This window comes from Polypterus senegalus, chromosome 18 (genome assembly GCF_016835505.1).
Source record: "Polypterus senegalus isolate Bchr_013 chromosome 18, ASM1683550v1, whole genome shotgun sequence".
In the NCBI taxonomy this organism is placed as follows: Eukaryota; Metazoa; Chordata; class Cladistia; order Polypteriformes; family Polypteridae; genus Polypterus; species Polypterus senegalus.
In genome coordinates, this window is record NC_053171.1 from 11532955 (window position 1) to 11549626 (window position 16672).

A 16672-nucleotide genomic window follows, 5' to 3' on the forward strand; every position below is an offset into this window, starting at 1 on the left:
AACATTATCCTGAAGAATTTGTTGATATTGGGTTGAATTCATCCGACCCTCGACTTTAACAAGGGCCCCAGTCCCTGAACTAGCCACACAGCCCCACAGCATGATGGAACCTCCACCAAATTTGACAGTAGGTAGCAGGTGTTTTTCATGGAATGGGTTGTTCTTCTTCTGCCATGCAAAGTGCTTTTTGTTCTGACCAAATAACTCAATTTTTGTCTCATCAATCCAAAGCACTTTGTTCCCAAATGAATCTGACTTGTCTAAATGAGCATTTACATACAACAAGCGACTCTGTTTGTGGCGTGAGTGCAGAAAGGGCTTCTTTCTCATCACCCTGCCATACAGATGTTCTTTGTGCAAATTGTGCTGAATTGTAGAACGATGTACAGATACACCATCTGCAGCGAGATGTTCTTGCAGGTCTTTGGAGGTGATCTGTGGGTTGTCTGTATCCATTCTCACAATCCTGCTCATATGCCGCTCCTGTATTTTTCTTGGCCTGCCAGACCTGCTGGGTTTAACAGCAACTGTGCCTGTGGCCTTCCATTTCCTGATTCCATTCCTTACAGTTGAAACTGACAGTTTAAACCTCTGAGATGGCTTTTTGTAGCCTTCCCCTAAACAAGGTGGCTGAACGATCTTTGTTTTCAGATCTTTGGAGAGTTGCTTTGAGGATCCCATGCTGTCTGTCACTCTTCAGAGGAGAGTCAAAGGGAAGGAAGCACAACTTGCAATTGACCACCTTAAATACCTTCTACTACTCATGACTGGACACTCCTGTCTATGAAGTTCAAGGATTCACGAGCTCATCCAACCAAGTAATCAGTGTTGAGCAGTGACAGGCATTCAAATCAGCAAAATGACAAGGGGACCCACATTTGTGCACAGCCAGTTTTTCGCATTTGATTTAATTTCATACAACTAAATACTGCGTCACTAAAAATCTTTGTTCGGAAAACACCGCAGTACTCAGATGTTCCTAGGAAATGAAAGACATACCACTGTTATCTTTTATGTTGAAAGGAGAGTCAATTATTAGGCAGGCTGAGAGGGTGCTCAAACTTTCTCACATGACTGTATTTAAGCCTCAGGTCACTTACTTGCTCTCAGATGTCCAGTGACACCTCAAAAGCATTAAAAGAAGTAAAAAGTTGGCCCCGTCTTTGTGTTTATAATAACAGGAAGATTATTCTCATTTGTACATTGTCCAGTGCGATTCTAAATATGGATACACAGGTACACCAAGTTTCTGAGCCCCTTATGTCCTAATTTGTATTTTTTGAGGGTCCTACTGGCACTGGTTACAATACTTTTTGTATGCCACAAAGCTGCTGGTTCCATTCCACCCTGTAACTCATAACAGGACCCTTATGGCGCTTTTCCACTGCATAGTATGGCACAGCACGGTTCAGTACAGCTCACCTTGGTTCGGCTCAGTTCGGCTCGGTTTGCATTTCGACTGCAGTTTAGTATCGCTTTAGAGTGGGCGGATTATTCACGTGTCGTTATAGTTCGCCGCCTCTACTGCCGTGACATCATCGTAAGCGCCACAAGCGACCTCCTGAAAAACGTTTTCATTCCGCGTCGCCCCATCCAGCTCTCGCTGGATCCGCTCCTCGGCTACCAACGAGAGGAACGTCTGTACTTCCTCAATAGACCACGAAACAGCCATTTTTGGTTTAAACAAAATGGTGCGTCCGAACCTTCGCTGGCTGTGCTAAAAATCTAGCGGGTCTGTTGTGTCTCGTGTCGCAAGTTCAGTGACGCAGTAATGACGATTTTCTCCGGCCAAACAGTGACCAGCAGAGTTTACACGTCACGTTTTGGTAACGGTTCGGCACGCTTGGAACCTCGGCTGAGGTGGTACTAAAAAAAAGGACCAGGTACTGTTCCCAGTGGAAAACCCCCCAAAAGTGAGTTGAACTGAACCGTGTCGTGCCGTACTATGCAATGGAAAAGCGCCATAAGTGAGTTGTATAAGCTGCCAGTATTCACACTGCAGAAATTACCGTTCCTAAGTCAAGCTGTATATGGCACTAATGTTCAAAATGGAAAGGTGAAGGACTGGCACTGTGTTCAAGGTTAGCTTCTGTCTTGTGCCCTGTGCTGCTGGATTTAAAATGCCAAGTTATATATCATAGAAAGGTGCTATTGAACACTAGTCCCTTACGCAATTGTTTTCAAAATGTAAAAGATATGTGGAAACATCCATCCATCCATCCATTATGCAACCCGCTATATCCTAACTACAGGGTCACGGGGATCTGCTGGAGCCAATCCCAGCCAACACAGGGCGCAAGGCAGGAAACAAACCCCGGGCAGGGTGCCAGCCCACCGCAGGGCACACACACACCCAGCACAATTTAGGATCGCCAATGCGCCAAACCTGTGGGAGGAAACCCACGCAGACACGGGGAGAACATGCAAACTCCACGCAGTGAGGACCCCAGGTCTCGTTACCGTGAGGCAGCAGCGCCACCGTGCCGCCCTTTGTGGAAACAATTACAAAACAATCTGTTGTTGCAAAATGTCTCTTGATTGGGGTCACTATTAATGGGCAATCTTTAAAACAAAGTGCATGTGGCCGTTTGTGTTTGTATTTTTTTTCTCCAGTCTTGCCCTCTGACTGTCACTGAATTTTCCTCGTCTTCTGGCTTTCTTTCCTAGCTGACCACTGTTTTAATTCCCCATGGAAAAAAAAATTTCACTTTTCTGGTAGCTCTATAGGTCAGCCAAGAATGCCACTTGTTTTATTTATTTATATTTATTTATTTATTTTTTACTAATTTATACAGAAGACAGCACAGTGGCACACTAGTTAGAGTTGCTTCCTCACAGGCCCCGAGTCCCAGCTTCCAATTCCGGCTCAGGTACTGAATGTGTGGAGTTTTCAAATTCATCCCCATGTATATAAGCAGAGTTTCTTCCCATGGCTCAAAGATCCATCCATCCATTATCCAACCTGCTATACAGGGTCACGGGGGTCTGCTGGAGCCAAACCCAGCCAACACAGGGTGCAAGGCAGGACACACACACACACAAACACCAAGCAATTTAGGACCGCCAGTCCACCCAACCTGCATGTCTTTGGACTGTGGGAGGAAATCCACACGGGGAGAACATGCCAACTCCACGCAGGCAGGACCCAGGAAGAGATCCCAGGCCTCCTTACTGCGAGGCAGCAGCGCTACCCACTGCGCACACCGTGCCACCCTGGCTCAAAGATGTGCGGGTTAACTGATGTTTCTAAACTGTAGGCTGCTGCCCTATCCAAGGCTGACTCCTGCCATTTGCACAGTGCTGGTTCCAGCGCCCCACCATCCTGAACCAAAGTGAGGTTTGTTTATGGTGGCTGAGGTGCCAATTCTGCCACCAACACCCCAAGTTTTTCCCTGCAGGTTGGAGGGCCCACATGCAGGTTAACGTCATGCCCAGGACGGAGTAATTGCAGGTCAAGGGCCTTTGCTCACAGGCCCAGTGAAGTAGAGTGCAAATCCCAAGGCTCAGAGCCACCACTAAGTAGAGATATTTAATAACTGTTTTACATTACAATTGGTGCAGAGGGAGATTAAGTTACGTGCTCGATGTCACACAGTGCGTCAGCGGTGGGACAGAATCTGCGCCCATGTGACTTAAAGTTCAGCGCCTTAAACACTCGGCCATAGTGCCCAAAAACTTCTAACTACTGCGGATATACACAGCATGACGTGACATGTGTGACCGGGTGTGAGTGTGTGTCACACTGGACAAAGGACACAATGATCCTGAAGACCTGAGCCAAGGTCATCAGTCCTTCAGACTCCTCAAAGTGTGAGCCAACTGTTTAAAAAAAAAATCAAACCATTGAATGTTAAGGTTTTCTTTTTTTTTCTTTTTTTTTTCCTTCTCCACAATCATTTGGGGAATCCTAAACAATTCCGACAAATGAAATTTCCAGAATGGGAATCGCCGGTGGTCAGCAGGCTGCTCTCTCTTTCTCCCCCTTCCTCTGTCAATCCGTTCCTTTTTCTCTGTTCCTCCTTTCCCTCTTCATCTTCCTCTCTCCCTCTCTCTCTCACTCCTCATTTCTCTTTGTAACTAAAAATAACCTCAGAGGTATCCATGGCAACTGGTCTCTCCCTGTAACCAGGGCACCCGCTGGGTCCCCCAATCTGTCCGCACCAAGAGAGAGAGAGAAGTGAGTGTGGCAAACGGGCAGTGGGGGAATATTCAGTGAGCAAGTAATAGAAAAGAAGAGAGCCTGGGGGGTACAGAGAAGGAAGGAGAGGAATGCCAAGAGTAAGCCAAAAAATAAAAACAAAGTAAGAGAGTAATATTTGGGTGAAAAACACGTCGAATGAGAAACGCATGTATGAGGGTTAAAAACAGTGAAGGAAGGAAAGGCTTAGAGAGAGAGAGAGAGAGAGAGACAGGGCAACATCAGAGAAGCAGGAAAAGACGGATGTGAGAAGAAGACAACCAAAGAAACAGAAAGATAGAGCAAAGGAGTGAAAGGTACAAGAACTTTGGGAAGGAGGGACTTCCAGAGAAAATGACGACAACAAGGGACAGACTGATGGAAAAAACAGGGTGAGAGAAACACGGACACCGGGGTGGGGGAAACAGCAGTGTGGGACAGCATAGCTACCTACCTTGACACTGAAATCCCTGCTTGCCGATGCCCCTGTGGAGAGAAAGAGACACACGTTCAAGAGTAACGTCTTGGGACGCTCAAACCTACCTACACCTTAACCGTTAGACAACTCCTCACCAAATGAAATCGGTGCAGTGGCTACAAAATGTCGGCTGTTTGAAGAAACGGGCCACAAACTGGTGATTCTTCACCTCCATCACATTCTTCTGTTTGAGGGCGCCCTTACGCTGAAAGACATTGGCTACTGGAGCGGAGCTGGAGCCAAGTGAACTGGGGGCCATCACAGCGGTGGGACTAGGTAACTGGGCCATGGCGAGGCCAAGACTTAAGGGGTTAAAGAAAGAAAGAAAGAAAGAAAGAAAGAAAGAAACTACTTGAAAAGGATACTTCAGTGCTGCCCAGAATCTGATTAAAGTCAAGGAAAGTAGAATTAACAACTTAGGCTTCTTCTCCAGAGCCTGCACTGTAGAAAAATCCTTCAGCTACTCCAGTAAAATCTAACAGAGTTGCACCTTCAGCATCATCAGGATGCAGGACGACAATCCACTTTCACAGTCCACCAGCAAAAAACAACATCATTGAAACAAAATATGGGTTTCTCTGCTATCCAGTTTAGGAATGAGTCCCAGAAAGAAAGAGACTGATAGAGAGAGATGAGGAAGGAAGGAACGAAGGAAGGAAAGATGTCCAGCAAGCCTTGACTAAAGATCAGCATGAAGTGAAATACAGGAAAGGGAGAAGGAGATGCAGAAACACAAGACTGAGAGTTATTATAAAGAGAGAGAGATAGAGAGTGAGAGCAGGGGAGAGAGAGAGAGAGAGAGAGAGGAGGGGAGGGGACTCAAAATGAAAAATAACTCGGCACAGCAAGAGGTGAAGGGAGGGGGGAGACATGGAGAGATGGATATGAAGGCACTATATCACCGACAGACAGACAGACAGACAGACAGACAGACAGACAGACAGACAGATAGATAGATAGATAGATAGATAGATAGATAGATAGATAGACAGATAGATAGATAGATAGATAGATAGATAGATAGAATAAAATTGTACGTTTTTAAGATAATTGACAAAGTCCACTGAGAGATAAGTAAAAGAAGAACAGCAAGTGGCAAACAAAAAAGTAGGTTACACTGTAGGAAGGGCTGGGCTGAGGGACACGCACAATCTGGTTCACACTGGGGAAAAAAAATAAAACGCCAGCAAAAAAACAGAGGGAGGGAAAACTGAAGGAGGAGAGGATGGATGAAACACAGTGAGTAGGATGGTTAGAATTAAAGAAGGAAGCCCATGGAGATACTTTACAAAAGAAGCAGCAGCAGCACAGAGAACTGAGGAAGGCGGGGAGGACTAGAGGAGGAGAGCTTAAGCCACTGGATGAAGACATGAAATCATTTACCTCATAATTCATTTTTGACACACTCCCAACACCTGTAAGGCTATCACTCTCCTCTCTCTTCTCTCGCTCCCTCTCTCTGTTCCAATTAGGCACACTTAATATAGTAACTAATTAACCGAGAGCTAATTAATATCAATAATGAAGTAGGTTTCATCCTTTATTAATGTCACTTGTGTCTCCCTGTGGCTGGACAGAAGATAGCATGCCCAGAGAGACTGCAATCTCCGTGAAAATAGCAAGGTAGTCCGCTACGTTGTTGAGGCCAGGAGTCCAGGGAGCTGTTGAGAAGAAGGAGGAGGAGGTGGGCAGAAAAGGACCATACTCACACAAGGTAAATTAGTATGGGATGGATTGGGGATATTGTCCCAAAATTAGACAAATTCTCTTAATTTGTTGTAGGATTAAGAAAGCATCGGTAAAGCTGGCAACTTCAATGGGCTGCAAGTGGGTAAGAGTCTATGACCTAGAGACCATCTTGCGAGAAGGACCATCCAAAATCAGCCTGGTGGCATCTCACTGTATCTGTAGTGAGAAACCGACCCACAGTTAAAACATATCACACTAAAGTATCGCTTTAATCTTCTACATAACATAAATAAATACACTTCCTGGTGTAATAACGACACTTCTCACGGTGGAGCGGCACTTCTTTCATTAAAATGAAGCGGAAAAGCACAAACCCAAGCTCAACTTTTGCACCTTAAACTAATGTGTTACCAGTTATCACCGCACGATGGCAGCAGTTTGCCGATAATAAAATGCTCTGCGAAAAACGGCTTTAACAAAACGTGCCGGACGCTACAGAAATGATGTAAAAATAAATAGTGTACATTATCTGAATTGCGTAATAAAATTAAAAGATACGACCTAAACGGTCTGTGTTGCTTTAACAGCGCATCGATTTCGCAGGTCGCTGATGGAAAGACTTGGAGGTACACACTGGGAAAGAAAGAAAGAAAGAAAGAAAGAAAGAAAGAAAGAAAGAAAGAAAGAAAGAAAAAAGAAAGAAAGAAAATACGATTCTGTTACATGCTGCTGGTAGCCCTGTGTCATTGGGACATTTCAAAGTGACTCTGGCACTAGCACGAGTGTTACTGCAGCTCTTAGGGTGCATATTCATAATTCTGTATAAAAATTGAAAAGTTCTTAACATAATCCAGTGATTATGTAAATATAGCTCTGTGTGGTGAAGGACTTAGAAGTCACCCTGAACTCATAAAAATGGTCGAAAAAAAAATATGTAACCATTATTGTGTGAGAAAAGGCTCGTACATTAGTCGACACCCAAAGGCTCATCATTCCGTGATGAATATGGGCGTCGGTGCGGGCAGGCAAGTGGTCAGCAGAAAGGACAATGCATTTTCATTGACACCAGGTGCTTCATATTTTTAATGTACCATTTAGATGGTAATAAAAGCTGATTGGGGAGGGAATGAACTTGTGCAAACAAATCGGTTCCACGGAAACCGACTCATTCTGTCAGATGGTGTCAAGAAACAGCCCGAACGGATTCTCTGGGCACGAATAAGTGAGTGGCAGAGGCACGTTGCTCGATCAGGTGGCTTATAATGAGTCCTACACGGAATGTTTATATTTTTGACTTCTCGGGTATTATGCATGTATTTGAAAGCACACATTAACTGCTCTACAGAATAACACTCTAATTATATCGCCTACTTCAAAACGTGGGTATTTCTCCTGATAACATAACACAGAAACAGGCAGACATGCAGGAGACCTTGAAAAAAGTTCAACGTTATCTCCTCCAAACAATGATTACCAACTCAAGGCTTTTAAAAACAGCGCGATCTCTAACAATAAACGGTCTTTACAGCGAGGCCCGTTCGTTCGTTCGTTTCCCTCTAGCCAACTCATACGGTGGGATTCCATGGCGTTCCCATAATTTCAAACATTATTTTAATTTTTTTCATTTTTTTTTTTTTTACATTTTTATTACTATTTAATTTAATATTGTTTCTTTGTATCAGTATACTGCTGCTGGATTATGTGAATTTCCCCTTGGGATTAATAAAGTATCTATCTATCTATCTATCTATCTATCTATCTAATCGTCCCATCGATGAAATGTACGCTCTAAAAGTTGCACTTGCTGATTTTAAGTGATTTTTAACTCTTTCAAGGCGGATGTTGACTTTTGTCAAAATTCGGGAGTTGAGGACAATAAATAATCAGCTATAAACTACAAGAAAACTCGCCCTTACGTTTTAGTTCAATTCTCTTTGCAAGAAGGAAAGTTACATAGCTTTGCTGATTTAACCTCGATTGATTCCCTACGCGTGCATGAATATCGAAGAGCAAAGAACCTCTAAAATGGCACCGACATCTGGCGAGAGACCAAAGCGAATGTGCAAAGCAAAATACTCCATGGACGTTTTACGTAATTTTGTTGAATAGGACTCCGAGTTTGATGACAAGTGATCTGGAGATGGATATCAAAAACGAAAGTGAGGTACCAGCGTCATCTCAATTGGTCCCCTGCCAGGGGCGGCTCTAGGCTCGTGGTGGCCCTGCGGGCAGAGAAAGAATCGGTGGCTCCTTCGCCCTCCAATGTCAATATGTTATCTTATGCACGGTGGAAGGCCACGTCCGTTGCGGACACTGCATATCGGCCTCGTGCTCATGACACAAGCGTTTAACTTTTGCCGAAATTTGCGTTTTTAGCTGTGTCGTTATTTTCTCTTTCTGTTTTATATTCAATATATATTGGCGTGGCGGCCCCTGGCATTTGGTGGCCCTGCGCAGGTGCACAGTTTGCACATGCCTAAGGCCGCCCCTGCCACAGCTGATCGTGGTGCTGAACACTTTTGTGTAGCTGATGCACCTACAGCAGCGTTTGACTGGGAGGACCACCACTTATGATGCACTACACATTACACTGCAACCGCCACCCACCTGCTGTGCGACGATAGTCAGGCAGCTGGCACACCGTGCATTCCTGTTGACCAACGAGATGCCCCCATGCAGCGACTGCCGCCAGAGATGCCAAACATGCGCCAACAGCAGCCACAGCACACAGCAACAGACGTTTTATGAGGACTTATATGTGAAACCATTGCTTTGTGTGCTTTCCGGCATGTTTAGCGCACCATTTACAAGGCGTTGTACGCTTAAAACAACCTCACAGCAAAAAGAAAGCGGTCAGCTAAGCCACCAACGCTAAAAAATGTAAAAGAAAAAAAAAAAATCCAACGTTACCGTCTGTCTCATTAACAATTGTGTCAACCATAGTAAACGTTATTAATGTTCCTCCATAGCTGGGACGTGCTTGACTCCATTCTAAATTCTCTCGATGTTTGGCGGTTTACTGCGCACACCGCGTATGCCTATCTTGCGCGCGCTCTAATCTAATTGGTCAGATACTGTGTCTGTTTTGAATAGGGTGCATGTGATTGGAGAGTTAACGCAGCGTTCCACTATATAAGAGCGATAGACAAGAAGCTCTCCTCAGCCGATGTAACCAATACGATTTCGAGTAGGTAGGTAGGTAGGTAGGTAGGTAGGTAGGTAGGTAGGTAGGTAGGTAGGTAGGTAGGTAGGTAAGTAAGTAAGTAAGTAAGTAAGTAAGTAAGTAAGTAAGGTCAAACGTGCGTGCAGTTGCCGATCTCGTCCTGTGAGTATGTCAGTTTGCACAACCATAAATCGCAGGAGGAAGTTCAATTATGGGACAGCGAGACGACTTTCCCGCACCGTTTTACTCCTCCAAGGTATTTCTAGCTCGTTCCTTTTACTGACAGCCAACAAGTGCTGCCTGAACCGAACCGGTGGACATAGTATGAATTTACAGATACAGTACGGAGATTTATTTACTTTTTTATTCCGCCGTGGTAAATAAAACGCGAGACATCAGGACGGACTAGTCCCCAAACTGCTTACGTGTCCGCTTAATCACGTCCATTCCGGTGAGCGCTATTTGGGCGTCACCTCTCGTATAAAAAGAGTAAACCCCAACAAAGTAAACTGATTTTTTATCAGCGCGAGTCATAGACAGGTGCGTGCGTGCTGGGTATGTCAGATTACACGACAGTTCCCAGTCACTAAGATTATGTAAAATATGTCTGTGGCTGAAAATCGCTGGTAAAGTCGTGTATGTGACAACAACAACATTTATTTCTATAGCACATTTTCATACAAATAATGCAGCTCAAAGTGCTTTACATGATGAAGAAAGAGAAAAAAGGACAAATCAAGAATTAAAGCATGGTTGTCAAACTCCAGGCCTGGAGGGCCACAGTGGGAGCAGGTTTTCTTTCTAATCCTTTTCCTAGTCAGTGTCCAGTTTTCACTGCTAATTAACTTCTTTTCCCTCTATTTTAATAGCCCTGTTTTTAAGGATTAAGTCTTCTAAATTGATTCTTTTCTTCATTAAATGACAGCCAAACAGAAATGAGACATGAAATGAGCCAACGGATGACCAGCTAAATTGGGGCTTCAAACTCCAACCAGATCCTTAATAAGAAGCTGATTCTTGCTGTTAATTAAACCCGTTATTCAATTCCATGGCTTGTTGCTGCTCTCTCTTTGCCACAGCAGATATTTCCAAAACTGTTGATATTCTGTTTTTTTCTAAGAAATCTTAAAATGTTTTGGTAATCTGAAGGATCAACCTTACTAAGACCTTCATCTTTATTTTCAGATTTTATTTGATGGATACGGGTGAGCTGGTCATGTCCTGCTTGTTTTATGTCTCATTACTGTCCGGCTGCTAATTAAGAAAAAAAACTAAGGGACCTGAGTCAAGCTAATTAAAGCTAAGGCTAAAGAAGTTAATCAGCATCAAAAACTGGTCATGAATTAAGAAGATGGTTAGAATGAAAACCTGCAGCCACTACGGCCCTCCAGGACTGGAGTTTGACACCCCTGATAAAGTAATAGAACACTAATTAACATAGAATAAAAGTATGGTGGTCCGATGGTCAGGGAGGACAGAAGAAACAAAAAAAAAAAAACTCGAGACGACTGGAGAAAAAAAATAAAATCTGCAGGGGTTCTGAGGCCATGAGACCACCCAGCCCCCTCTAGGCATCAATGATCTCAATCAGTCCTCATGGTATTCAGGGTTCACATGGAAGGACTTGATGATGACGGTCATGTGGACTTCTGGCCTTTAATCCAATCAATGTAGGGACACCACAGTGCATTGATCGGGTGGTGGTCAATAGTTACCCCTAAATTCTTTACCTCCGTCTTGACAGGTGCCTAATGCAGCATTTGCATTGGTTACCAGTTTAAGTCGTGTCTAAAATGCAGCATAAATAAAGATTTTTGTAATAGTAGGTCTGGTCATGGGTAGATCTACTATCAGAACGACTTAAGTAGAGCATATGTGAGGCAATAAAATGCTTAATACCGTGACAAGTCCAAGTTTTCACCCACAGTAATCCAATATCCAGCACACACCCCAATCCATTTTGATTCTCATGATTATAAACTTGTCCAATAGAACTGAAATAAATAGCTTTTAAAAGAAAAATAGGTGTGTCCTGGTTGGTTGACCTGGGTTCGCTTCCCGGGTCCTCCCTGCATGGAGTTTGCATGTTCTCCCCATGTCTGCGTGGGTTTCCTCCCACAATCCAAAGACATGCAGGTTAGTTGCATTGGCGATTCTAAATTGGCCCTAGTGTGTGCTTGGTGTGTGGGTGTGTTTGTGTGTGTCCTGTGGTGGGTTGGCACCCTGCCCAGGATTGGTTCCTGCCTTGTGCCCTGTGTTGGCTGGGATTGGCTCCAGCAGACCCCCGTGACCCTGTATTCGGATTCAGCGGGTTAGAAAATGGATGGATGGATGGTTGGTTGATAAGAATGAGGTGTAATTCAGTGTCTAACAGGTCACTTGTATGAGATCACACATTTGATATGTTACTGTGCCGCAACAGAGGATAAAATCCACATAGATTGTCATTCAAAACAAGAGCTCAGCTCTTTTCTTTTTCAAATTTGTAAATTATTCTTTACATTTTCCACAAATAAGCCAAAATTGATTTGTAAAACAGTTTAGAATACTGAGACTGACCTTACAAGAAAAGGATAACGTTGCCACTTCTAGCAGAGCAAAGTGTAGTCTGACTCTGCGATGTCCCATAATACCAACACTGACGGGTATAGAAATGTGGAGGACAGCAAGGCCGAGTCGGGAGATGTGGCGCACCCAGCAATGCCAAAGCCAAACAAACTGTCTTTATTTTATTTGGTGAAAATATGTGAATCCTAATCACTTTGTGGTGGCATGGTGGCACAGTGGGTAGCACTGCTGCCTCGCAGGTAGGAGACCCGGGTTCGCTTCCCCTCCGGGTGCTCCAGTTTCCTCCCGTAGTCCAAAGACATGCAGGTTAGGTGCATTGGCGATCCTAAATTGTCTTTAGTGTGTGCTTGGGGGGAATGTGTGTGAGCGCCCTGTGGTGAGCTGGTGCCCTGTGTTGACTGGGATTGGCTCCAGCAGACCCCCCGTGACCCTGTAGTTTGGATAATGGATGGATAAACGCTCTTTTACACAACACCTTTTTGACACAAAGTGGCATAGTCCTTTTAAAAATGTTAGATGATTTTGTTAACTATCAGAAGAAAGATTTGTGTGATGATGCGGGTTCGCTCCACGCTCCCAACATCCTTATGGCAGCCCTGAACCCAACACCGTCTGTAATGTCACCGAGATGAGCTGACAAATGAGGAAAATTCTCAAATGAAGCCAGGGGATATTTCCAAAAAGTGTTTTTATTAAAACAATAATCACAGTGTCCAAACAAAAACCAATAGTGTAGTGCTCCACAGTTTCAATAAATCCATAAAAACAAGTGTCCAGTGGGGATAAAAACCATCAATAAATAAATCCATTAAGATCCGAGGGTAAAATGCAGTCTCTCTTATCCCGATCTCGGCACACCTCCATCTATCTTTCTCCCCAACTCACACATAACTCACTTAGCCGGCGAAGACCCAACAGCTACAAGCTCCTTCGGCCGACCTCCATCTTGGCCTCCTTCTGGATATCACTGCCAGACCATCCAAGGTCGGCTCTCCTCCCTTCATCCTTCGCGCTCCCGCAGTCGCTCCTCAGATCCCTCGGGAGGACACCTGCCCTGCTCACCTCACTCCCTCGAACTTTCAGTGGGGCAAACTAGCCCCCAGAGTGCAACAGCTTAACGCTCCTTCGCGGGGCTCCAGCTCATTCTGTCTCCTGCTATAGGTGGCCAGATTGTCCCGCTAGGACTGCTCGTCCCCGTCCTTTAACCTCCATCCTCGTTACATCTATCCCCCCTTTTCTATGGTGTTGACCCGTATTTATACCCCCATGCACCTCCGTGGGTGCAGCGCCTTAATCACACAACGCAGGAAGCCAATGAGGCAATCGAGAACGATTGTCACAAAACAACTCCAGACAGATGCAAAGGTTTGGGGGCAGCCACCCGTATATTATGGTCCTGGCCACAACAAGGTTGAAATAAATCAAGTTGTTGGCAAGATTGAGTCCAAAACAGAACTGAATATGTGAAGGTAAGATGGCGGTTTTAAAGGCTGGTGGGGGAAATGATGTCATTTATGCCAAAACTGGAAGTGACATCATTAGAGGCACCAAGAGACTGGAAGTGACGTCATTAGAGGCACCAAGAGACTGGAAGTGATTTCATCAGAGGCACCAAGACTGGAAGTGACGTCATTCCAGGCACTGAAACTGGAAGTGACATCATCACAGGCACTGAAACCGGAAGTGATGTCATCAGAGACGCCGACACCAGAAGTGACATCATTAGAGGCACCAAGAGACTGGAAGTGACGTCATTAGAGGCACCAAGAGACTGGAAGTGATGTCATCAGAGGCACCAAGACTGGAAGTGACGTCATTCCAGGCACTGAAAACGGAAGTGATGTCATCAGATACGCCAAAGCCGGAAGTGACATCATCAGAGACCCCAACACCGGAAGTGACATCATCAGATGCCCCAACAATGGAAGTGACATCATCAGAGGCAAACACACCCCATAAATCCCCGCCCCCCCGACACCTGAAGTGACATCATCAGAGCCACCAAGAGACTGGAAGTGATGTCATTCCATGCACTGAAACCGGAAGTGAAGTCATCAGAGGCGCCAACACCGGAAGTGACATCATCAGCGACCTCAACACCGGAAGTGACATCATCAGAGGCCCCGACACTGGAAGTGACATCATCAGAGGCACCAAGACTGGAGTGATGTTATCCCAGGCATTCAGTGGGCGCAGCGCCTTAATCACACACCGCAGGAAGCCAATGAGGCAATCGAGAATGATCGCACCCACTCATGCAGCTGCGACTCGCTCTAACTACCTCATTAACTCCCCGCGGTCGTGTAATCGCGCCCATTGAAAATGGCACGGCTATACGGATTTAAGACCTGGCCCCCTTTTTTTTGAAGCCGCGGACCTGCTATACCACATTTTGCACTCTTCAACTAGTTTGTTACATTTGCTATCCACACTAATGAACATAAAAGGTACCCAATAAAACGTTTCGATTTTTTTTCTATTTCAGGCCTTATACCAGATGTACTTTCGCTGTACAGCATGCAATGTGTGCCGAGTGTGGACGTGAGGCGAGGTTCGGGTCTTTTGAGCTTCAACACCCTGGGGCCCATGGGAGTTTTAATTCAGCTTTGGCTCTGGACACCTAAACTGGGGCTGACATGCAGTACGGAGCTGTCTCAGGAATTACAGCGCATGTGACAGCCGCCCTGTGAAGGCAGGATGTCCATCAGATTTTAATTGGGCCGTTTGTTTGATGGCAGGAATTCTCTTTAGATTACAGATAGTTAGTGTGGAAGTCTGCAGTCTCTGATGGAATTTTCCTTCCCTTGACCTAAACAAAGTGAAATGAGAAGCTCTTCCTGAAGAAGTAATTATTTTTTATTATAAAGATAAACTTGGGGCCAGCTTTTAATTCTAAAAGTCATAAAGGAAGATGTGAAAGACCGAGCATGACAAAGCTGTAACATCGCTGACATGTGCCATCCCTAGTATTTACCTACTACATGTGGGGCTCCAGCACTGTTCAGAAAAGCAATAGAATAGAAAGAATATGAAGACGTAGGTCAGGGTCCAGTCAGGATGGAATTACTGGTCATGAGTGATCACCTAAATTAAAATAAAATTAAAAGGATGCCTGGGAACGCACTGAAGTAAAAGGCGCATTTACTCATTCTAGCATTATTACCCATTCACCCATATTTAATTAATCCATGAACTTTACCAACAATACCAGGCTCAGGGTGGGAACCAGCCTTAGGCAGGGTACTGATCCATCATGAGCCATAAATACGCATCCACACTCCACTTTCAAGTCATTTCACTGTATCCCGTACACGTGACAATAAAGGTGAACTTGAAATTGCTTTACTTCACAGTTAGGTGCCAACTACTAGACTGGCAGCAGAACAGAAGCAGCCAGCGACCTCGTGATAATCCCTAGTGAGTAGCTTTCTGCCTTCTGTTGCATTTAAGTGGTAACAGCATGGAAGAAAGAAGAATGGCATTTACCAACAAGAATAGATAAGTTAAGTAAGTGGGTGGTCAATTGTTTAAAATTCGCCCCTGCTTTATAAAACTCCTTGTTATAGATTTGTCAGTCACGATTTGATCAGAATGAAATTGGTGAGCCACAGCATGAAGTTATGGGAAAGAGTATTGGAAGCTCGGTTCAGAAGTGAGGTGATGATTAGTGAGCAGCAGGATGGTTTCATGCCAAGAAAGAGCACCACAGATGTGATGTTTGCTCTGAAGATGTTGATAGAGAAGTAGAGAGAAGGCCAGAAGGAGTTGCATTGCGTCTTTGTGGACCTGGAGAAAGCATAAGACAGGATGACTGAGAGAAGCTGTGGTATTGTATGAGGAAGTTGGGAGTGGCAGAGAAGTACGTAAGAGTTGGACAGGATATGTATGATGGAAGTGTGACCATGATGAGGTCTGCAGTAGGAGTGATGGAGGTGGGATTACATCAGAGATCGGCTCTGAGCCCTTTCTTATTTGCAATGGTGATGGACAGGTTGACAGACGAGATTAGACAGGAGTCTCCGTGGACCGTGATGTTTGCTGGTGACTTTGTGATCTGTAGCAATAGTAGGGGCAGGTTGAGGAGACCCTGGAGAGGTGGAGATGTGCTCTAGAGAGGAGAGGAATGAAGGTCAGTAGGACCACCAAGACAGAAACATGAGGGGGGTCAATCGAATGGTGAGGATGAAGGGAGCAGAGTTGGCGAAGGTGGATGAGTTTAATACTTGGGATCAACAGTACAGAGTAATGGGGATTGTGGAAGAAATTTGAAGAAGAGAGTGCAGGCAGAGTGGAATGGGTGGAGAAGAGTGTCAGGAGTGATTTGTGACAGACGGGTATCAGCAAGAGTGAAAGGGAAGGTCTACAGGACGGTAGTGAGACCAGCTATGTTATATGGGCTGGAGACGGTGGCACAGGAGACAGAGCTGGAGGTCTCAGAGTTAAAGATGCTAAGATTTCCATTGGGTGTGATGAGGATGGACAGGAATAAGAAATGAGGGCATTAGAGGGTCAGCTCAAGTTGGACGGTTGGGAGACAAAGTCAGAGAGACGAGATTGCGTTGGTTTGGACATGTGCAGAGGAGAGATGCTGGGGATA

General features: G+C 44.9%; 1 protein-coding gene across 3 annotated transcripts in view; it reads right to left on the reverse strand.

Moving 5' to 3' along the window:
- Positions 1-9327, reverse strand: part of LOC120518916 (protein kinase C gamma type-like) — a 102619-nt gene extending 93292 nt beyond the window's left edge. Inside the window, exons 1-3 of one of the 3 annotated variants that reach the window (XM_039741935.1) lie at positions 5021-5429; positions 4751-4957; positions 4632-4663 (exon numbers count right to left, since the gene is read on the reverse strand). In XM_039741935.1, coding sequence (XP_039597869.1) covers positions 4632-4663; positions 4751-4944 — 226 coding nt within the window. In that variant the 5' untranslated portion in view covers positions 4945-4957; positions 5021-5429. Of the gene's footprint in view, positions 1-4631; positions 4664-4750; positions 5430-9254 lie in introns of those variants that run through there. The other 2 variants (XM_039741937.1, XM_039741936.1) reach the window with 2 other exon arrangements.
- Between the last annotated feature and the right edge of the window lie 7345 nt (positions 9328-16672).